The following is a 25,014-nucleotide window of genomic DNA, read 5'->3' on the forward strand; positions in this document are numbered from 1 at the left end:
CAGAGGAAAGGGTGCCTGAACTGGCCTTGTCCTATAGCCACACTGATGATTATCTTGCATATTACCATAGAGCCTTCATCTGGTGATGGATGGAGATAAAGACAAAGACCCACATTGGAGCACTGGACTGAGCTCCCAAGGTCCTAATGAGGAGCAGAAGGAGGGAGAACATGAGCAAGGAAGTCAGGACCACGAGGGGTGCGTTCACCCACTGAGATGGTGGGACAGATCTAATAGGAGATCACCAAGGCCAGTTGGAATGGGACTGATGGAGCATGTGATCAAACCGGACTCTTTGAATGTGGCTGACGGTGGAGGCTGACTGAGAAGCCAAGGACAGTGGCACTGGGCTTTGACTCTACTGCATGGATGGACTCTGTGGGAGCCTTGCCAGTTTCGATGCTCACCTTCTTGGACCTGGGGGGAGTTGAGAGGACCTTGGACTTCCCATAGTGTAGGGAACCCTGACTGCTCTTTGTCCTGGAGAGAGAGGGAGTGGGTGTGTGGGTGGGGGGAGGGGAGGGAAGTGGGAGAAGGGGAAGAGATGGAAATTTTTAATAAAAAAATAAAAAATAAATATTAATTAAAAGAAAGAAGTATTCACTTTGACAGACCCAAACTTTTGCAGAAAATAAAAAGTACACTGAGGTGGACAGGGTCAGAAATAAGTGCTTTATTAAAAAGACTGAGTGAACACTGGCTGTATTCCTAATTTGAGAATAGCATCAGGTAACAGGAAGAGAGAGACTATGATGGGAGAGTTGAGCTGATGGGCAGTCAGCAGTGGAGTAGCTCAGCCTATAATTCTGATAGGCTGTATTTTTCTTGTCTAATTAATACCACCCTCTTTTCCTGAAATGTCTTTGGTGTTGATAATCTGATTATTTACTTCTAAAACTGAGTAGCATGAATCTAGCCCCCTGAAATATCTATTTCAATCAATCCTAAGGAAATTCCTTCTCTAATATACAGCGAGCATTGCTAATACAGGCCTTTGTGTATTTCAGTGTTAGAAGGACTTTTACAGATCCCATAAATCCTGCATATCTGCAACTTCTATCATACCAGAAATAACAATGATTAAATTTCACATACAATAAAAGTATCCACTAACAAAATCCTTGTTCTTTCTTAGGAAAGCCAACATGTCTCCTTGAATCTTGAATTATTATCATAACTGCCATATATTTTAACTAAGTTCAAACATGGAGTCCCTTCTGACAAAATAGCTTCTAAGGTTTGTGTATAAGTTAAGTCCCCCAGAGGTTTATGTCTTTACTGTTTGATCCACTGTTTGACAACATTAACAGCTGTTGGGACCATTAGTGGTAGATCTTAGTCAGGGAGTCATTAGAACAAAATATGTACAACTTTGAAAAGGATCTACTGTAATTCTTGTGGGATCCCAGTTGGTTCTCATAAATTTATTATAATAGAGAAGAAAACCTTTTTCCACCTCAGTTTCCTGTCCCATCAAATGTTCTTTCCCTCTTGAGTATTCTTTTCTATGATGTCATCCACAATGATGTATTTCTATCATGAAGTAATCACCGGAGTCAAGCATATACCCTGAAATCTAGAACTATGAGCTATATTAACTTGATTTCCTTATCTTGTACCTAGTCTCAAGTACTTCATTATAATAACATAAAACTTACTACTAAAATAGTTATTGTATTTGGTTATATTATATTAAACCATAATGCAATAAAAAGTAATGTAAAATTATATATATATACATATATATGATCCTTGGTTATTTGGTTAAATTTTTACCCAAATCATGTTTTAATTTTAATACTAAACTTCCCATTGGAAAAATATAAATAGGGAATTGAATGGTATCTGGTTAATAAAATTAAGAAATCAATACTGATGTCATCTTATATTGACATATGTAGATTATCAATGTATTTTGTTTTATTCCAAATAGAAGATAGATTACAGCTACTATTTTCTTCCAATTGATGCCTTGCAGTGGATTATCAAACCTGTTCTCTTATGAGGCCATTTCTAGTGTGTGGATGTCAGTTTTCTATCAGCCCTCTGGAAGGCACAGAGCTCTCTAGTTTACATTTAGCTAGCCAGTGTAAACATCACTAAGAGATTAGAGGCTAATGCTACATCATCCCACTTAATCCTTTATAGCATCAGAGCCTCTGAAAGAACCTATCCTCACTTCCAATGTAGGCAAGTCGCTCACTGTTAAACAGTATATCAGGGCAATAAAACATAGCCACTATTAAAATGTCACAGAAAAACAGAGAGGAGAAAAGTCATTGCAATGCCTACATTTTCAGGGTAAGAATCAAGATGAAACAAAAAGTTCTTACCATCTGCAGGCAAGCACCCTGAACTGAAAGATATATCATCGATAGCTATAACTTCCTCTTGTCCATGAGTGGCAAGCATTTGAGCTTGAAAAACAACCTGCACAAGAAACACAAAACACATGAAGGACACAAAGTAAGGTGCACCACGCTCTCATGACGCTGTAGAAGAGAGCTTACAAATAAAACGCACGCCACTTCCTGGAGGTTTTCGGGTACCACACAAATTCCAAGGAAGGGGGATCAAATATTTTCAAGAATAAGACAATATTGCCATCATTGTACTGCAGATATTTGGTGTGGGTTATGGGCCATATTCGTGAAGTCATGTGGCATCTCTCTTACATCTACCTTTACATTTTGAGCTCCTATATATGCAATTTATGTGCTCACATAAGTTTCATCTTGACCTCTGGACCTTGGCAGTTTGTCTCACCTTCACCTTTTAGCCACAGTCTCGTCTGAATTGTCTTTGTGTTATCATCGTGTGCATTGCTGGTCACTTGCTGGCCAAATCATGCTTGGAAAACAGACTTACAGTTTTGTGTTATGATGTGTAATGTGTAGACAACCCATGTCTACATAGCAAGAAATATTGTGCTATGATGAATCATAGCAATCCAAAGAGAAGCCATTTTATTTTCTAATTACTTAAATCAGTAGAAAATTGGTATGTTGATAGAAGTTTTATCATAACCTCACCAAGGAATGCCATGGTGCTTGTGGCCTCATTCAAGTGTGTATTAAACATGTGTAGATCGTTCAGCCTTTTTTACTGTATAAACATTATCACTTCAGAAAATGAATATCCCTCCTTGGGTTAATGTTTAGTATGGATCCACTGAAGCACATCCCTGTTCTGAGTTGCATTCACTTTTGATCCTATACAACATGTTGTGGAAGTATGAGTCCGTACAAAGAAAATGTTGTCTACTAAATATCTGATAAAACATGTGTTCCACCTTGAGTAACCTAAAATGTAAGTCTTAGAAAGTCATATTTTTCACACTAAATAGAAAAACTGGAAGATTACATAGAAAGTAGAATCATGTAGGAAAGACACAGAAAATGTTAAATGAAGATTGTTTCTAAGAAAAGCAGCATGCTGCTCATATGGGTATGTAAAACAGTACGTACAAAAATAATACATAGGAGGGCTACAACAACAACTCGGTGGTTAAGATCAATGGTTACTCTTCCAGAAGATACGGATTTGGTTCCAGCACCCACATAGCAGCTCACAAACATTCCTGTAATCCCTGTTCCAGAGGACCCAACACGTTTCTGACCACCGTTAAGCACATGGTTCACAGGAATGCACTCATAACACTCATAAGCATAAAATAAAATTAAACTTAAAAAAATAAATAACCCATATTACTTTAACTTTAAAAAATCAACAAACAATCCATGTTATATGATTTATACAAGGAAAACAAGTTATACCTAAAGCAGCAACTGAGATACAGTTCGGTGCAAGAGTACCTGCATTGTACGCCTGAGTCCCTATTTATTCCCCTCCAAGCTCAAAGCTAGGCCAGGCATATGGCTCATACCTTTAATCCTAGACTTTGGGAGAGAGACAGTGGAGGATCAGTAGTTCAGGATCATCTCCTGTCATATAAAGAGTAGGAGGCCATCCTGAGCTTCATGAGACTCTATATCTAAAGAACACTATGCGCTGTGTAGATAAGACCAACGACTGATCTTCCAAAGCACCCGGGTTTGTTCCCAGAACCCTGATGCTAGCTCACATCCCTCTGTAACTGCAATTTCAGAGGAGCCAACAACCTCTTTTTCTTAACCTATTAACTTTCTACAGATTTTAGGCTTGTATGTGATATATTAACATGCATTTGGACACTCAAATAACATATTTAAAAAGTAAGTAAGTGAATAAATAAATAAACCTTTAAGAAATAAAATACAAGGCTTGATACATAATTGATATTAAATAATGTTAGCAACTGTTATTATAACAGATATTAAGTTATGAAAGCTATTCTAGGAATTATGTTTGAGAATCCAAACCTCAATATTTCTATAAATTGTATTTTCTATTTTTCTGAGCAGTTTTTCCAATGTCTATGCTTTCCAGCTCATGCCAAGTGTATCCCCACAGTCACAATATTTAAAACAAGAAGTGGAAATAAATGTCTGTTTCATCACCAGTCTAATTTCTGCTTCTCCTACACTCTCTCCCCAAAAGACCACCCATCATCAGAGTTGAGCTGGTATCCAGCCTAAGGGAAAACATGTTTTACTTCACAAATATCTGTCACTCTCCTGAGCTCTCCTCCCATGTCTCTGCCGCCTGCCAGTCATTTCCCCTCAAATGAGAAAAGTTCCTTCTAAATCGTAATATGCTGCTCTTTCTCCCCAGATTGAGCCTCTCACTTCACTCATTTGCTGACAATGAATTCGACCGCAATGTGGTAATGTCCGAAACTCCAAAATGACCTTTACAATCACTGTCTCCTCAGGTCTCACGTCTAATCAGCCAAGACCCATTAAGTCTATTTTCCTTCTAGCCTTGTTTCCATTCCTATTTCCTCATGCCTGATCTATTGAAGCAGCCTTTAAATTACCTTCCTGCCCTAATCCGCTTCTCATTAGAGCTTGCAATAGATATTGTATGTTTATTTGGCTCAGCTAAATCACAGGTTAACTGAAGAAAAGTTATTGTGATAATTGGCTGCCATTTGAGCCCCCAGCTCAGCCAGGGGAAAATTTTTCTTAAAAAAAAAAAAAAAAAAACAGGGACAATTTCTTGAAGGGAAATTTACTAATGGCTCTGTAAAGCTACAAAATAGAGTCTATCAAGCTTAACTAAATGGCCCCACTAACAAGATTTAAACAAAAGATTTGTTCCCCAAGGATGTTGGTTATAATCTGGAAATGTAGATAAAACAAGTAAAACCTCAGGCTAATGAGAAAGAGCCAGGTCTCATGAAGGAACAATGTCAAAATCTGTCTTAGCTGTGGTAGTGCTAGTTCTATAAAAGCTGATACATAATATTCCTTGCTTTATGCAAAGCTTTTTCAAAGATGGTTATTCCAAACATGTATGTTATTTAGATGGTATTTGGAATTTTTTTAAAGGAGTAAACCAGTCCCAGAAAAGGAGGGAAAGGGGTAGGGGAGAAGCCAGCAACTCACAAGAGAGGTTAGGGGTTTACATTATCTCGGGAGGAAGGCATAGCTTGCACCAATTCAACAATAAAATGAGCCAAATTTATTTCCCCTGAGATATTTTAGAGAAAATGACCTCTGAAGAGAAATAAGAGCTCTACTCTCAGAATTCTCGATTTAAATGTTGGAGTAAGCTGTGATATCAGATCAGTAACAGATCGGGTTAACAATAAGTTCATGACCAGAAGACCTTACACAGATAAATAATAGAAAGACACATGCCATTAGAGCTAATTCATAGTAGATATTCAATTATTTTCCGATCAATCTCTTTTCTTTCCCTTGCATTTTTAGACAGGGTCTCCTTACGAACACCAGGCTGATCCTTGAACTTTGATTCTCCTGTCTCAGCTTCCCAAGTTCTTTGTCTATACCACGTGTCAGCATACCTTGCTGTCATTTTTTAGCATATGAAAAAATAGTTACTGATTACTACGTAATAAAGTTGACTGCTTTGGGGGGGTTCATATTTTTATCCACATCTTCTCAAACTTTATAATTAGATACAGTTTAGAAAATTGCTATAGTTCAGTGTTAAGTGATTGTCATATAAAATCAAACTATATGCTCAAACATGGTGTGCTGATATGATAGATTATCAAACTATGTAAAGCTTAAATCCCCAGTGTTAAAATGGGGGCAAGTCATCACTCCCCCTCAGAGGGATTCCTTGTGGAATAGGTTGTGGCACAAAGTACTAAGCACCATTCCCTAACTTAGTAAATGCTCTTCAGTAAGTATTAGTTGCTACTATGTCTTACGCGTTGTCAATACATCTATGAAAATTTGTTCATTCTTTGTTCATAATGTTAACTCCTTGTTTATGGAAGAGCACATTCTGGGAAATTAAGACACTTCAATTTTATTAAGGGATAAAGTTAGATAAAGGGCTCTGGGTGACCACCAGCTTCAGGGGATTTTCCTAAATCTCATGTTCATCTTGGCTGTAGCTGTCACTGACTGAAATAGTCCATCTACGTATTTCTAAAGAAAGTGTGTGTGGCTTTAAACTATCAGAAGTCTGCAGGGTGGGGAAATTGCAGAGAATGAAATAATTCTCAAAGGTTTATAAGCTGCAGAGGCAGCAGGTATAATATAGAGGTGCTGATTACAAAATTCCTAAAATAGTCTTCCCACCAAAGCTCTACAGGAACAAGATGATAGATGAAGATAGTCAGCATTACAAGCACAACACGTCTCTGCAGCCCAGCACACAGCAGTGTGTGAGCATCTGTTACTTGATGTCAGGACAGTGTTAAAGCATGAGTACAGCCTCGGCATCCCAGACGCCATGCCATCTACTTCCTACAGAACTTTAAGTTACACACACTATTTCTCCAACAATTTAAAGTGTTTAGTGAACACACATTAATATACTAAGTCTCATCTATGAAAGTTGAAGTTGCTGCTCCACTTCAAAAACTCCCATGAATAATCTGTGTCTTAGTCACAGCTGAATTTCCCTAGAGATGATATACTCTGGAATTTAAAGTTTTATATTTATTGGCTGCACAATTTGAGCAACAAAATCTATAATGTCTGGAAATGGGTAGCTGTGGTAACCAAGGAAGTCACTTTGAAAGATTTGATTGACAAGGTCCAGCAAGTGTATCACCTTTGCCAAGCCTACAAATCTCTGTCACCCTACTAAGAGGAACCTTGACCTAAAGATATGGACAACTAGATACTAATCATGTATCAACTTGGGAATGATCATTTAAGATTTCCTTGGTACTCATGGTTTAGAAGTTAAGAAAAATGAATAAGTAATGGTTAAAACATGGTCCTAAATAAGATCCTTACCTGTCATTAAAATTGACACCAGAGAGAAGCTAATGGAACAAATTGCATCCAGTGAGATGGCTCATTCTTAACAAAATCAATCTGGGCTTTGCTGTGTTGCATAGGCAGACATAGAGGCCTGAAAATTGTGTAGGAAATATACTAGAACCTCCTCTAGCACCGACTCTCATCTCAACCATCACAGCAATCACTGGTGTCCAGGGGAGCATAGGGCATACCACACCCAGCTAAAGCCACTGAAACACCAAACAGTGCCAAACATCTCTTAAAATGGTACTTGAAACCTTTCTTGTATCATGCTCAGCACATCCCAAGTAAGTCATATTTAAATAAGCAAAGCAAGCAGCAGAAAAACTTAACTATGTCATGATGTAAGATGTCTCTTGCCCACAAAAACAAACATGAATGTTGACTTCAATAGATGACAAATTATCAAACTGTAAAACTATGCCCAACCATAGAACTATTAAATCTATGCAGCATTTAACCAGATCCTAAATTATTTTGTATCTTCTTTAAATAACCTTTTAGTTGAACAATGACTGAAAATTTCAAGTACAGTGATTCCATGGCATCAACTAAGAAAATGTCACTCACAAAAATGTCATTCAACATTTATAACTGGCATAGATACCTATCATTTATCCATGCCTTTCCTCTTAGTCACTCAAGATTAACTGAAGGTTGACTTGAAGCTAATTCATTCCTTAGGCGGAAACAACTGGATATATAACATCAAATTAGATATTTTTATATGAAATGTATTTTTAAATGATAATTATTGATGAGAAATTTTGGGACAATTTACATCTCTCAACCTTCATCAAAGAAACTTCTACTTCTATTTACAGTAGACTGCCATTAACACAAAGACCAATAAATTGTCAATGTGCAGAGAATAAGGGATCACTGAGTATTCAGCTCCCCCAAGACTAAGAGACCATCATGGTAAAGTGGATGGAAGAATTTTAAGAGCTAAAAAAGTAGATGTCTTCAGCAAAACTTTTGGTTGGATATGACAGGGCTTTTGAATATGTCACCTCATAGCAACAGTGTCTTCATGCAGAAGATCAAGTCAGCTAAAATACCAGGACGAAGCAGGGAGGGGATCCAGAAATACACCCCTAGCTGAGAGGTTATTTATGGCTGCTGAGGCAGGAAGAGACATTTTTCTTCAGGGATCCAGCACTTGAGAGGCTACCCATGCTCCAGCAGATGGTCCTATACACATGGATGCTCAGGCAGCATTTGTAGTCTTAAGGGTTTTTTTTTTAAGTACAAAAATTTGGGAAGACAAAAGGGGGAGGGAGGGTAGTGAAGAAATTTGCAAGGAGGAAACAGGGGGTTATGTTTGATAAAAAAAAGACATTATATGCATTCAAGCAATGAAAAAAGCAAAGCTAAAAATAAGATAACTGACTGCAACATTATTTCAATAATAAATGATAAAGAAAATATTTTGGCTAAATTGGTCCATAAAATAGGTTTAGAAATTAATTTTCTTAAAAAAATAAAATGCTTCAAAATACTTCTCATCTTTATCTGAAAAGTTTTCTTGACCATCCCAAATGTTAAAACATGTAACACTTTCCCAGGAAGTCTTATAATAAGCATTATATTATAATTTCTGTCACGTATAAAGTTTAATAGGCTGCATCAATAAGCTTGTCTTTTATAAGCTTGCATTGGATTTAATTCATAAAATTATTTAGGAAAATAAAGGATGTGTTGAAATGAGCTTGACCATGAGATAAATATGAGAATCATCCTACTTCAACAGCATTTGGAATTAGAATGTAAATTAAAATCTCTTTTTTTTCTTCATAATTATCCTCTGCTCTCAAATGCATGGGGAAAGTTAGAGAGAAAAATGCTTCTTAGGAAGAAAAAGTGTGGAGAAAGAGAAGTAAACAAAGTAAAAGACGAAAATAAAAGATTTAAGAAATTGAGGCCTTAATTCATAAAATTATAGTTAACCTTTACATCAATGTATCTTAAAATATATCTATTTAAATTCAAAACACAAAGTCAACGTTTCACAATGAAAATGTCTATTACCATGACTAACCATTCTAATTTACTCAAGACTTGAAAATTATGAGGAATTCCAGTCTGGCAGATGAATCGGCCATGTGACTTTTTAATTGGTCTCTTTTGAAGTCTGGGTTCTTACGGGTTTTGCTCCAAAGTCATAGCTGGAGATAAAGCTTACCTGAAACCGCTGTGAGCTCCGGATTTTGATGACATTTCTCTCCCACTGACTCTGGATTGTCTCTGCTTTCTGCCATACTTGCTGGATAGGACTGTCACAAGTGGTTTGAAGGCCTGCTGTCAATTTGTTGTTCTGGTGACTGGAGAAGTCATAAAATGTAATCTGTAAGGAATAATTGATAACCAAATAATAGCAATAAGGGAATTGCCAAGTTCATCAGAACTGGAAAGGCTTTGTGTTGTCAAATACCTGACAAACTTGCTGGTCATTAGTTGGAAGAAAAGTTCTGCTTCTTAAGTTTGAGGAGATGGAATTCACTCTGGAGACCAAGGTGAGAAAATTGGCTGTAATGAACAAGAATTGTGAAATTAGATTAAAGCTGATCACTGGCAACCTAATTTTAAACACTGGAGTCTCTTCTGGTATATATACCCAGTTATACAATATAACTGCGTTGAAAGGATTAAAAGCTAAAACACACCAGTGAATTGACTGATATTTTTACATTTTATGTTTAAAAAACTAACAGTGATCATTATAATATTATGGGCAACAGTCCAAAATACGCTGTAGTCACATTTGACATAGGAACTCACAACTCCATAAAGAAGTTATCTAGGAAAAACACAATTCTGAGATTGCCTACTAAAATAAGCACCTTAGCAGCAAATGCAATGATAATATTGTTTTCTATACCATCGTTTCAAAAGACTTAGGTGACATGGCCCTAGATTTTAGCAGAAATACAAGGAAGAGCACTGAGCACTGATGTTTTTCTCACTTGTTGTGGTAACAAATATACCACTCTTGGAAACAGTTTTATTGTTTGGAAGCTTCTAATAATAAAAAAAAAAAAAAAAAAAAAAAAAAAAAACGCACTGGATATTCGCTCAACTGCCAGAGAGTCCCTGGTGTGCTTTACCAGGGTTATCACGGCTGATATGGAAGCATCTGCTATGTTGACACTGTGTTTGGTACAGTGATGTTTGTCAAAGGAGAAGAAAAACGGTGTTGAGAGCGATTATGATAACCTATCTATTCAAGCCACTCAGCGGTATTTTAAAGCCAGACTGGAAGTCAAATCTAATTGTCACATCATTGAGTCAATCAATACTAATATTTTGAGCCCTAACAAACCTCATCTTTTATGGTATTCTGGTAGAACAATTGGACAGCTATTAGCTTGCTCTTAAAGCAATAAACTGATGTTGAGAAAATTACTAATTAACAAGCATAAGTGTTGGGAGGCCCAGCTGGTCAAAGGTTGCAGTCTACCATCGCCAGGTAGCTTTTGCCAAACTCAGCAACATGAAGCATTTCCTCCCTAGTGAAACTTCCTGCTCTCTACCTTCCCTTACTTGGAGGATGTCTCTAGGCCCAGATGCCTGACTTATCTCTAGCGTGATCCTTGGAGTAGTTTCCTGCTAGAGGTTTTCCCCCAGCTACATATATGGTAACTAAGACTTGTACTAGGAGCGTTGCTGTAGGACCCTACTGCCACATATGAAGGTTTGTTATAGAAACATGCTGTTTAATGCAAATTAGGATTTGTTCCAATGCTTTCCAATCCTATATTTTTCCCTAACTCTGGAATATGGTTGAGTTGTCTCACTGAAGTTATCTCCCAGAGGGCTAGCTCTGTTGTGTCCACAGCTGGCTGAACCCTTTTCCCTGCTTCTCCCTCACCACCTCAAGGACACACAGCTGATGATCCTAAGGAGGAAGGAGAACCACACATAAACAATGTGGATAGAATGTTGGTTTTAAACAGAGTGTTAGCTCTATGAATAGATTTTTTAAAAGATTTCAATTATTACATACAGATATTCAACATAATAGACAGATAGACGGATAGATAGATGATAGTCATATATATTCACAGACTAGCATATCAAAAAGAGGAAACACACACACACACAGCCACCACCACCACCACTACAACAGCAACAACAAAATAACAAGAATCAAAAAAACCCACTGCTCATTGATAACTCTAAACATCAACAGTCTCAATTACCAAATAAAAACACATAGACTAAGATTATGGATATAAAAGCATAATCTATCCTGCAGTATCCATAAAACACCCCTTAACACTAAGGATAGACATCACCTCAGGGTAAAGGGTTGGAAAAAGATATTCCAAGCAAATGGACCTAAGAAATAATCTAATAAACCATGTCTGACAAAATAGACTTCAAACCAAGATTAGTCAGAGAAAATAGGAAAGGACATTACATATTCATCAAAGGAAAAATTCACTAAGACAACATTGGAATTTTTAACATCTATGCACCAAACACAAGGACACCCATGTTGACAATAGAAACACTATTTCATCATATAATTGCACATTGACCTTCATACACTGATAGTGGGAGGCTCCAATACATCACTCTAGCCAAAAGACGGGTCATCCAGACAAAAAGGAAATACAAAAATGTTCCAGGTAACTGAAGTCATAAACCAAAAGAGACTAACAGATGTTTACAGAACATTTCACCCAAACACAAAAGAATATACCTTCTTCTTAGCATCAAATAGAACTTTTTCCCATTGACTACTTACTTTGACACAAAGCAAGTCTCAATAGTTACAAGAAAATTGAAATACATCCTATATAACCGCAAAGGATTAAAGCTGAATATCATCAACACAAAGCTTGCAAACTTTTGGAAACTAAATAGCTCACTACTGAATGAAAAACTGGTCAAGACAGAAATTAAAAAAGAAATGAAAGATTTTGCAGAATTCAATATAAATCAATACATAATGTACCCAAACATATGGAACACAGTGAAGGCAGATCCGAGAATCAAGTTTATAGCACTAAGTGCTTAAAAAAAATGGACAGACAGCTCACGTGGAAGTTCTAGTGCAAAAAAAGCAACCAGACCCAAAAGAAGTAAATGGCAAAAAATAATCAAGTTAAGGGCTAAAATTAATAAAATAGAAACAAGAAAAACAATAGCAATAAAATAAAAAATAATAATAAAATAATAATAATAATAAAAATACAAAGAATCTTCTCTTCAACTTTTAGATAATATGGCTAAGTGCTTATCTATCCTATTGTTTTTCTCAAAATACTGACTTTTGTTTCATTGATTCTTTGTATTTTTATACAAAAAACAAAGAAAGAAAATTAGAGAACAATTTCCCCTATGAACATAGATGCAAAAATTCTCAATAAAATACTTTTATACCAAAACCAAAAACATATTGAAAACATCATTCCCCATGATTTGGTAAGTGTCATTCCAGATATGCAGTGATGGATCCATATACATAAATTGATAAACATAATCCACCACATAAACACACTGAGAGACAGAAACCATGTGATCATCTCATTAGATGTGTAAAAGGCCATTGGCAAAACATAACAACCCTTTATGATAGAATTAGGAAACAAGGGAGGTACCTCAGCATAGTAAGGCAGTTTACAGAAAGTCTAGATTTAACATCAACTTAAATGAAGACAAACTAAAAACAATTCACCTAAATTGGGAGCAAGACAAGGATGTCCACTCTCTCTATATCTATTCAATATCTTGATGTCTTAGCTACAGCAACAAGACAACTGAAAGCGAGCAAAATCAAAGTATCTTTACACGTAGATGATATGATTCTCACATAAATCACTGGAAAAAATGTACCAGGAAATTCCTACAGCTAATAAACACTTTCAACAATATAGCCTGATAAAAAATTAACTCACAAAAATTAGTAGCCTTCATATATACAAATGACAAACTGGGAAAGAAATCAGAAAAATAAAACCTTTTACAATAGCCTCAAATAATATCAGATATTTTGGGTTAACTCTAACCAAGCAAGTGAAAGTCTTGTATGCTAAAAAAATCTTCAGGTCACTGAAGGAAGAAATTAAAGAAGGTATCAGAAGATCTCCCATACTCATGGATCAGTAAGATTAATATAGCAAATATGGCCATCCTACCAAAAGCAATCTTCAGACTCAGTTATCCCCATTAAATGCCAACACAATTCTTCACAGAGCTTAGAAAACAATTCTCAGCTTTATGTGTAAATAAACAGTAGCAATAAGGATAGCTAAAACAATCCTGAATAACAGAACTGCTGGAGGTGTCACCATCTCTGATTTCAAGTTGCTACAGAACTATAGTAATAAAAATATCATGGTATGGGCACAAAAACAGACATGTAGTCCAATGGAATCAAAATGAAGACCCAGATGTAGATCTGTAGACAAATGAATACCTGATTTTTATTTTAAAAAACGCCAGAAACACACTAGAAAAAAGACAGCATCTTCAAACTGGTCAGACATATGAATGTAGAAGAATCCAAACAGATCCACACCTATCATCCTGAAGGAAACTCAACTCCAAATGGATCAAAGATTTCAAACTTAAACAAGAAACAATGAATCTGATAAAGGAAGAAGTGGGGAATAGCCTTGAACTCAATGGCACAGGAAAGAACAGAACACTGTTAACATAGCCACTAAAATCAGTAATTAATGAAGGGTACCGTATGAAACTGAAAAACCTGAAAAGGTTCTGCACAGCAAAGGACAACATCATTCAGACAAAGGGAAAACCTACAGAATGGGGTGCTCTTGGTAGATTGGAGAACTTTCAGTTTATGACTTTTTTTAAATGACTGCTGCATGCTCATGCTACAGCACTCATCCATTGCCTGTGGGACTAGAAACTTGTACAGACTCTATGAAAATCAGTGTGGTGCTTCTTCTGGAAGATAGAATGGATCTACCTCTAAATCCATCTATGACGCTTTTTGGTATTTACCCAAAGGTTATTTCAACCTGTCATAGAAACACTTGCTAAACCATGCTGATTGCTGCTTTATTCATAATAGCCCAAATGACAAACAATTTAGATGACCTTCAGCAGAAGGATTAATAAAGAAAATGTGGTACATTTACACAATGAAATATTGCTCAGTCATTAAAGGAAATGAAACTAAAAAATTTTCCAGTAAATTGATGAAACTAGAATAAAATCATCCTGAGTGAGTCAACCCAGACCCAGAAAGTCAAATGTGATATGTACTCACTTATATGTGGGTATTAATTTATAAGCCAATGATAGCCAAGCTACAATATATAGAAGCACAGAGGTTACAAATAGAATAAAAGACTAGGGGGCAGATAGACCTTCCTAGGAAAGGGAAATATAGTTATAAATAAATAAAAAGTAAAAGAAACCTGAAAAAGGAGAATCAAACTGAGGAAGGAACATGGGGCCATTTGAGCGTCACATGGAAACCTAATACAGTGGAAGCTTCCTAAAATATATACTTATATAAGGCATTGTAAATGAAGTTGTCTAATAACAGGAGAGACAGAGCATCAATTGGACATCTCTTCTCACCAAATAAAGCTTACAGTACTGAGAATGACTTATAGTTAATTGAGTTGTTGGCCATTGGAAACCCATGGGAATCCACAAACAACCCAGGTAGTTATAAATGCTATAGAATGCTCTCCACAAACTGACAGGAAGACCCTATTGCTGAAGACAAGTCTTATACTACCAATTGAATGTATAAAAGTCTAACTAGAGCCTACATAGATTCTTCACTTCTGTGTTTTAGCGTTTGGTATAAGGTACTCTACATGCTACCAAAAGAGAAACATAAACACTAAACCAGCTAAAAATCTTTCAGTGTACGATGGTGTCCTGTCTGCAAGATGTACTACTGCAATGCTGACACAAAGCTTGTGGACATAATTAACACATATCTCATTTGACTAAGGCCCATTACACAAGATGGAACCCATACCTGATCCTGCTTGATTGATCAAGAACCTGAGACTGTACAACCCCAGGATCTAGAATAAAACCAAATTCTACTAAAAGAACACAGCAATAAAATGATTCTTAATGGCATTCTGCTATACTCATAGATCAATGTCATCTTCAGCCATCATCAGAGAAGCTTCCTCCTCCACCAGATGGAAACAGAGAATCACAAGCAGATAGTGACCTTGGAACACTCAGCCCTAAAAAGGATGTTGCGATCAAATCCCAGCCCTGGGTGCTCAGCAAATTCTGCAGAAAAGGTTATGGAAAGAATGTAAGAACCAGAGGAAATGGATGGCATCAAGTTTTCAAAACCCTCCTAATCAACATGAGCAAACTTTACCTAAACTCACAGACACCGAGGCAGCAAGCACAGGGTCTGCACCAGACAGGGTTACAGACCTAATAGAGATGGACAAACACCCCTAGTTCTTACTCAGAAGCTATCTCCATTGACAACCACATGGAAATGAAAATTTAGTTGTCTTTAAAGGTGTCTCACTGGGACAACAAACTACTTTAAAGGCTCAAGTCCAGCTGTAGACAGCCAACAGAAGAAGAACTCAATGGCATCTTTGGAGGTTCCTTGTCTGTTAATATTCTGTTAAGCATTATTTTTCTTCTAAAAATTTTTATTTTCACTCTTACTTTTATGTTATTTATATGTATTTTTTCTATTGTCTACCATATAGGTCCTTTGTGTTTATTTTATGGTACTTTGTGTTTACGTATTTTAGTTTTCTGTTTTGGGGGGATTCCTGAGTGGGTCACTGTGTCTTTTCCTCTATGTGCAGTGTTTCTTTTCTTTAAATATCTTTATTTCTTCATCAGCTCTGAGAGATAGCTTTACTGGGTATGGCAATCTTGGTTGCTGGTGATTTACTTTCAGAACATAAAACATATCTTTACACGTTTACCTGGCTACTGGGGTTCTGATCACAGATCTGATAGTATTCTGCTGTGCTTGCCCTGTAAGGGCCATTCACATTCAAATTACCAAAGTCTTTTCTTCCTCAATGATCCCTGAGCCTGGAGAGAAGTTGGGATATAGATACCTTTTTAAGGCTGAACATTCTGAAGTCTCTGTGTTAATCAGCATTTTTTGTAAGCAGAAGCTTCACCGATTAGGGTTGAGATGTTAATTAACCTATTAATCTACAAGCGTGATACTAAGTCATTAGGAGTTGTTTTAATAATAATATGTCCATTTCTGTAAATAATAGTAGTGGTTTTTCCCACAAGGCCAGAATAGCCATGGTTTGGGGCTCCAATGTTGATGGTAAATGTGGTTTCATCTTCTGGAGTGCAACTTAAATCCAATCAGAAAGTGGTTTGTTATCCCCATCCTGTTCATGTCGCTCTTGCAGCAGTGAGCATGATTGCTGGCCAGTCATTATTGTTGCTCTCAGAGCTCACATTTGTGTAAGGTTGATGATTGCTTCTATTATTACAGTAATATGTATACCACCCTCAAGCACTATGAATGCTAGCCAGTGGGGATGAAACTTCCAAATAAATATCAGTTTGACATCCATGTCCCATGACTGAATTTCATGCTGTCTTCAGTAGTAAGTTCTTACTGTCAACTTCTGGAAGATAATCAATAACATTGGCAATGGCCTAATGTTTAGTGACCTATGGGACCTTACTGGTCCACATATTATGGCATTTATGATATAATATATCATGACTTATATTTGAATATATGTATGTGTATATATATTTATATGTAAGATTTGTATGTGTGTATATATTCATTTTCATTTGTGTGTGTAATTCTTCTCCTTACTCCCACTGCCACCCTGCCTCCTTTATCCTATGATTTCTTAAAATTGTTTTTGTAGAGCTATATATTTTTCTCCGCTACCCTCCCTTCCTCTCCCCTCCCCTTCTACCCTCTCCCATGATCCCCAGGCTCCCAATTTACTCAGGTGATCTTCCCATGTAGATTAGATATATGTGAGTCTCTCTTAGGGTCCTCTTTGTTGTCCAAATTCTCTGGGATTGTGAATTGTAGGCTGATTTTTCTTTGCTTTATGTCTAAAAGCCACTTATAAGTGAGTACATATATTATATTTGTCTTTCTGGGCCTAGGTTACCTCACAATATGATATTTTCTAGCTTCATCCATTTGCCCGCAAATTTCAAGATGTCATTATTTTTTCTGCTGTGTAGTACTCCATTGTGTAAATGTACCACATATTCCTTATCCATTCTTCAGTTGAGGGGCATTTAGGTTTTTTCCAGGTTCTGGTTATGGCAAACAATACTGCTATGGACATAGTTGAGCACATGTCCTTGTAGTATGATTGAGCATCCTTTGGGTATATATCCAAAAGTGGTATTGCTGGTCTTGAGGTAGATTATTTCCTAATCTTCTGAGAAATCACCATACTGATATCCAAAGCTGCTGTACCAGATTGCACTACCATCAGCAATGCAGGAGTGTTCCCTTTACCCCACATCCTCTCCAGCATAAGTTGTCATCAGTGTTTTAGATCTTGGCCATTCTTACAGGTGTAAAATGGAATCTGAGATTTGTTTTAATATCCTATTTTTTTCATGGTTTATTTTTTTTATTTAAAAATTTCCATCTCCTCCCCTCCTCCTTCCCCTTCCCTCCCCTCCCCTCCACCCATACTCCCCCTCCCTCCCTCTCCAGGCCAAGGAGCCATCAGGGTTCCCTACTCTATGTTAAGTCCAAGGTCCTCCCAACTCCCCCCAGGTCCAGGAAGGTGATCAACCAAGCTGATAAGGCTCACAGTGAGCCCATCCACGCTGTAGAATCCAAGCCCATCGCCATTGTCCTTGGCTTCTTAATAATTATACTAGCTATGGAAAGAGAAGTAAGTGATCTAAACAAATCACTTATCTCTAACATTGGACAATTTTTTAAAGACAGGTAATGGTAATCATGATAAGAATGTGGAAATTGAAAAATTAGAGGAATTTGAATCATGTAATAGATAAGAAAAAGCACAGACATCCAGTGGCCTTCTCAAGCAGTAGCATACAGCAGAACAAAGGAAGGGATTTCAGACTCTGGGGCTTTGGCCCGAGAGTCTCATTGAGACTCAGAGAGGTGTGTTGTTACCAAAACCCTGGGGTGATGTTTGTGCAGCTGAATCAACAACTGGACTTTCGAATCTCTAATCTAGAACTTATTTGTTAGCCTGTTCGATTTCCCTTTTCCTAAGGTAAGGATGTCAAAATGACAGACCTCATCAGTGCCCCAACTTGTGAGCCACTGGAGAGATGATTGAATAAAAAAAAAAAAAAGAAAAAAAAAAAGAAAAAGCACAGAATGTTACATAAAATCAGGCTGCTAATTGTTGTTCAGGTGGAGTCAAGAACACAAAACTCCAGACTTCAAATGTAGATTGTGTTTAGTTTATTTTGGATTTATCAAGAAATAGAAACTTTATAGATGTTGAAAGGTTAATAAATAGCATTAGTGGATGATCAGGGTATTATAAAACTTTCATTCTCTAAAATCTGAGGAAATGAGAAGTATGCAGGGCAGCCACTGCTAGACCTCAGTTGTCATTGCTGCTGTAACAATCTACTCTACAGATAGTAACCTCAGAGCAGCACAAATTATTATCTCACCCTTCCTGTGGGTTATAATGCCAGACACTGGGTGATTTTTTTGTTGTTTGCTTAGATGTTCAAAATGCTAAAGTAAAAGTGCTGACTGGCTTTACTTTTTTTTCTCATGGCTCTGGAGATGAAACAGCCTTCAAATCCAATCAAGCTAATCAAGCTGTTAGCACAATTCCGTTCTATGCAGTTAGGCTGAGGTCCAAGTTCCTTTGCTAGTTCTCTACTTCTGTAAGCTATTCTACCCCCTATTTTATGTTTTCTTTTCTCCATCTTTGCTGCCATCTTAGAAGGATTTCAGGCTTGTGAACCTAAATAGCTCTGATGCTCACCTTATTTCTCCCATGTTTCTCTTCTCTTTTCATTGACTCATGAGATTGCTTTTGGCCCACTTCAGTGATACAGGATGATCTTCTAATTTTAAGGTCAATTAATTGGAGATCTTGTCTGTGTTTGAAAAGTCCTTTCACAGCAAAACCTTTGCCTTCTTTAATAACCGAGGCATAGGAATCTTACTAAAGTGGGAATTTTTAAAATTCTGCTAACTATGACCAAGTACATACTAATTAGCTTCTCTTGCTCCTTGTGCTACAACTTAAGTCATTGGCCGGAGTTTACAAAGAATAAATGTAGTGTGGATTACTGTTGTATTTTCTTGACTAATAGGATGTAGGAAATTCAAGTGAGTATTCCTGACTGTACTCTAAGAGCACAGGCTGACAACTGACACCTGCTGAGTTCTGCCAACCAACCCCACTGGCAAAATTCTCTGTTACCATATTTAATAGAGTTTCATCCTCATTTATTGCTGTTTATCATTCAAAAGTAAACCTTTTGCATTTGCTTTCATTTTACTACAAACACTGTTACTGAGTCTATGTGTCCACTGAGAATGACTGCTTTTCACTTATTGCTCAATTAATTTGAATAACATAGATCCACAAGCCATTTGTCCATACAGTTCCGACCAAAATAGAGCACTCTGTCTTTTAGGGTCAGATTTGATTCTAGCCCAAAAGCAGTTGGCTGTAATCCATTGTACCTCACTTTTCTTTCTCTCTATAAACATTTGCATCATTTCCAAACATACATACCAAAGAAAATTTAACAACAAACATATGGGGGAACAGAGATCAGGCTCAGGGGTCTAGAACACTGCCCACTTTCTCACAGAGTATGGATTCCATTCGTAGTTCACAAACTACCTATAGTGTGAGTTCCAGGGAACCTCAGGTCCTCTTCTGGTCTCTATGGCAACCTGCATCTGTGTGTGTGTACATCTGCATGTGTGTGTGTGTGTTTGTGTCTGTGTGTGTGCATGTGTGTATCTGTGCACATGTGTGTTCATGCACATGGATTTCAAAAAAATTCTTAAAACTTTGAAAATGGTTCGATATTATACTGAAAAATGTACTGGTGAAAAAGCATTCATTTGCATTCTACTGAGCATTTTATTTGTACATTAATTCTAAGACAGAGATGTTATTCCAATATTTATTTTCCTTAGCCAAGATTTTCAGTCTATAGCTTTAGTTACTTATGGCGAACTACAGCAAAAGAAATATTAAGTAGAAAATTCCAATCAAATAATTGTGATTTTGGATATTTTTAATGATAATCAGTATGAATTGTCAAGTCAGCGCAAATCTAGAATCATCTCAGAGACTGACCTTGGAACATGTCTGAGGGGCTACCCTGATTGTACTAGTTGAAGTAGGTAGAGCCACCCTATATAAGTGTCATCGTATCATGGCATAAGTCTTGGACTGGATAAAAAGGAGACAGAGACAAACATCATTGCTGACTACTCCTGGCCACAGATATAGAATGATCAGTTGCCTCAGGTTCCTGCATCCCCAACTTCCCTACCACAATGATCTCTGACTTAAACTGTGAGATATAAAATAAAACTTAAGATGTTTGGTCACAGGAACAGAAAAAATAAAATGATAAAAGATTATATTTTATTATTATTGCTAATCTATCAAAAAATCTGTACATATGGGAAATGTATAGTATCCTTAGTCTCTGTCACCCTCTGGGATCTTGAAATGTATCCACCATTAATAAGAAAGAACTATTGTGTAAATAAATATCTTCATCTATGCAATGTCCAGATGAAGTCTTTAAAAATAGCATAATAAAGCTGATTGTTATATAAAATCTGCATGTAATTCATTTATATTGATGGCTACAGTTCTCATTTGTAACCAACGTAATGGGAGCATATTTTTATTTCTAGAAGAATAGTTACAATATTTACTCCTTGTCTTATTTAAGGTTTCTTTAACATGAAGAGACACCATGACCATAGCAACTCTTATAAAGGAAAACATTTAATTGAGGTGGCTTACAATTTCAGAGGTTTAATCCATAATCACCATGGCAAACATGGTAGTATGCAGGCAGACATGGTGCTGGAACAGAAAATCCTACATCTTGATGGGCAGGCAATGGGAAGTAATCTGGGACAGTGGGTGGTGTCTTGAGCATATGAGACCTCAAAGCCTGCCTCCACAGCGAAACACTTCCTCCAAGACCACACCTACTCCAACAAGGCCACACCTCCTAATAGTGCCATTCCCTTAGGGGGGGGCATTTTCCTTCAAACCACCAAACTCCTCTTTTTCTAAAATTCCATTCTGTCAGACATAGAAATCTTCACTCTTTATTGAACATACTAGGGGATGGAAAACTATGACCTACTGATTAATCTCACTGAAAGACTAAATTCTATTTTCTTTAATTTTTTAAATTAAATGTGTCTACGTGAGTAAGTACATGCACGTCATGGCACATGTGTGGAGGTCACAGCATATCTTTCAGTCCCTTCCTCCCATATTGGGTTCTGAAGATCAAACTCAATTTTTCAAATTGCATGTTCTTATCCACTGAACCATCTCACTGAACCAACTGCCTAAATTCTTAAATTCTTAGTGGAACAAGGTAATGGTAAGTCCTTCTGTGTTAGTTATGTCTATTTCCACAATACATAGCAGACTAAATCGAACATAGATAGTACAGTTCCCGAAATAGAATCCTTAAACAAAAAGCAAGCCGAAGCCTAGAACAGATGAATTATTCTATTGAAATTGCTTTGGGTAAAAGCAATATAAATGCTCCCAAGCAATATCTGCCAGGCATATACATTTACAAACAGACTTTATCTTTGCCCTGTTGTGAGATCTTAAATACATGCATGAAGCCAGAAGAATGGTTGGTGAATGGGATATTTTGCTCTTGTCTTGTAAGTACAAGCATGAGTTTTGTTTTTATGTCAGTAGATTGAATGTTCACTGGGGAGAAGAACTATGCTCTTTTCCACTGTGTTGTTAGGCCCTAGAGAAGTATTAACATAATACAGATGCTTAATAAAGAGCTTTTGAAATAAGATGGAAACTAATAAATCAACATTATTTTTTCCTGATTTCTATATAAACTGCTATTCAAACTATAAAGCTGCAAAAACATGATTTATTTCTGCTGTGGAGTCTTCATGATAACATAACATGACTCACTACATAATCTAGAAGCCTGTCCACTCTTAAAGCGTGGATGTTTATTTTCATGTTCTGAAAGAAGCAGAAACCCGAAGCAGACTGAGAGATGCTGAGTTTTACTAAAATGAATAACCCAGAGATAAGCAGAATGATTATGCCAGAGGAAAAAGTTCGTGCCTAGTCTTGTAATACAGTGTTCCATTGATTTCCCTGGGAGGCTTGCTCTTTTCTGAAAAAAAAAAAAAATGGAGAAGGAGCAGATCTGGGGAGAAGGGAGGTGAGGCAGTCCTCGGAGTAGTGGAAGGAAGGGAAGCTGTGATCAGGATGAGAAAAGAATAATAAAACAGTATAGGGAATTAGTTTGGATAAGTGTTTGTCTATCTTGTTGATTTTCTTAAAGAACCAACTCTTTGTTTCGTTGATTCTTTGCATTGTTTTCTTTGTTTCTATTTTATTGATTTCAGTTCTCAGTTTGATTATTTCCTGTCTTCTATTCCTCCTGTGTGAGTCTGCTTCTTTTTGTTCTATGGTTTTCAGGTGTGCTGTTAAGTCACTAGTTTGAGCTTTCTCCACTTTATGCAGGCATTTAGTGCTATGTAGGCATTTTGTGCTATGAACTTAACACTGCTTTCACAGTGTCCCATACATTTGAGTGGTTGTCCCTTCATTTTCATTGAATTCTATGAAGTCTTTGATTTTTTTCTTTATTTCCCCCTTTCCCCAGGAGTGTCAGTAGAGCACTGATTAATTTCTTTGTGTTTGTGGGCTTTCTGCAATTAGTGTTGCTGTTGAATTCTAATTTAAAGCATGGTGATACAATAAGATACAGGGGTTACTCCAATCTTTTTGTACCTGTTGAGGTTTACTTTGTTAATGAGTATGTGGTCAATTATAGAGAAGGTTCCATGAGATGCTGAGAAGAAGGTATATTCTTTTTTTTGTAAAACATATATTCTTTTGTGTTTGGGTGGAATGTTCTATAGTGTCTGTTAAGTCCATTTGAATCATGACATCTGTTAGTTCTCTTATTTCTCTGTTAAGTTTCTGTCTGGTTGACCTGTCCATTGGGGGCAAGTGGGAGGTTAAAGTCTCCCTATGTTAGTGTGTGGGGTTTGATGTGTGATTTAAGCTTTAGTAAAGTTTCTTTTACATATGTGGTTGCTCTTGTATTTGGGGCACAGATGTTCAGGATTGAGACTTCATCTTGATGAATTGTTCCTATTATGAGTGTAAAGTGCCCTTATCTACCTCTTTTGATTGATTTTAGTTTGAAGTCTATTTTGTTAGATATTAGAATAGCTACACCAGCTTGTTTCTTAGGTCCCTTTGATTGGGAAATCTTTTCCCAATCCTTTACTTTAAGGTAATGTCTGTGTTTGAAGTTGAGGTGTGCATCTTGTATACACCAGAAGGCTGGGTCCTGCTTTCATGTCCATTCTCTTAGCCTGTGTCTTTTTATAGATGAATTGAGTCCATTGATGTTAAGAGATATTAGTGACCAGACACAAGCTTAAGAATTGACTGTAATTAAGAATTACAGAATTAATGGTAATTTCTGTGGCTAAAACTTTGAAAGAAAAACTGCTAGTTGGAAACTGAGAAAGGGCAACAGGAGAACCATGTGTGGCACTAAGAAAAAAAATCAAGAAAGAGAGCAAGAATAAGAATGTCTCAGTGGAACCAAAAAAACTAGAAAGCAATATTTGAAGAAAATACAACTTAAGGAAAGGGGATAGTAAATTATGGGTAAAAATGAAATCAGAAAAAAAAGTGAAATTAGAGATATTGAATAATAGGGTTAGAAAGGGTTAAGCAGTGAGGAACACAAGATTATCAAAAAGATAACTTAGTGGAAGGAGGGGTAACCCAAAGAAAGAATGTGTGAAAAGCCACACAGTCTACTATATCACAATCCACTTAAAAACATAACGGGAGTTATTGTAATTCTATATGTTTCTATATGTGACATGAAAGATGTGTGGGACATATATAGATTAAAAGATCAAGCATGGCTACAAGTTTGGAATAGAGGAGGAGGTTGATTGGTGGATTAGAGTTTCAGCGTATAACTAAAAATGTGTTCAAACAACTTTTGGAAACCCATTAGAAAGAAAATTTAAGTATATTGATATTAAAAAAATATCAATAGTTTAACTGGATGTGCAATGTGTTATCCAGAAGACAGGGGTTAGTAAATGAAAATTGGTATAGGAGTTCCTTCTGTTTGTGTGTTGCTTTCATTGGATAATGAATAAAGAAACTGCCTTGTTCTAGTGGATAGGACAGAACTTAGGTAGGTGGAGTAGACAGAACTAAATGCTGGGAAGGAGGCAGAGTAGCAGACACCCATGGATCTCCTTCCGGAGATGGAAGCTGGTTAGAACCTTGTCAGTAAGCCCCAGTCATTTGGTGATACACAGATTAACAGAAATGCATTAAATTAAGATCTAAGAATTAGCCAATAAGAAGTTAGAGCTAATGCACGAGGCAATGTTTAAATAAATACAGTTTCTGTGTGATTATTTCAGATGTAAGATAGCTGGGTGGCCAGGATGACAGGCAGTCCA

At 36.8% G+C, this 25,014-nt stretch overlaps 1 protein-coding gene across 1 annotated transcript in view; it reads right to left on the reverse strand.

Annotated features, from left to right (window-relative positions):
- The window catches only part of Malrd1 (MAM and LDL receptor class A domain containing 1), a 617,971-nt gene that overhangs the window by 572,553 nt on the left and 20,404 nt on the right, over positions 1 to 25,014 (reverse strand). Inside the window, exons 3-5 of the mRNA XM_038334493.1 lie at positions 9,787 to 9,881; positions 9,538 to 9,699; positions 2,334 to 2,430 (exon numbers count right to left, since the gene is read on the reverse strand). Coding sequence (XP_038190421.1) covers positions 2,334 to 2,430; positions 9,538 to 9,699; positions 9,787 to 9,881 — 354 coding nt within the window. The remainder of the gene's footprint in view (positions 1 to 2,333; positions 2,431 to 9,537; positions 9,700 to 9,786; positions 9,882 to 25,014) is intronic.

This window comes from Arvicola amphibius, chromosome 6, assembly GCF_903992535.2.
Source record: "Arvicola amphibius chromosome 6, mArvAmp1.2, whole genome shotgun sequence".
Taxonomy (NCBI): Eukaryota; Metazoa; Chordata; class Mammalia; order Rodentia; family Cricetidae; genus Arvicola; species Arvicola amphibius.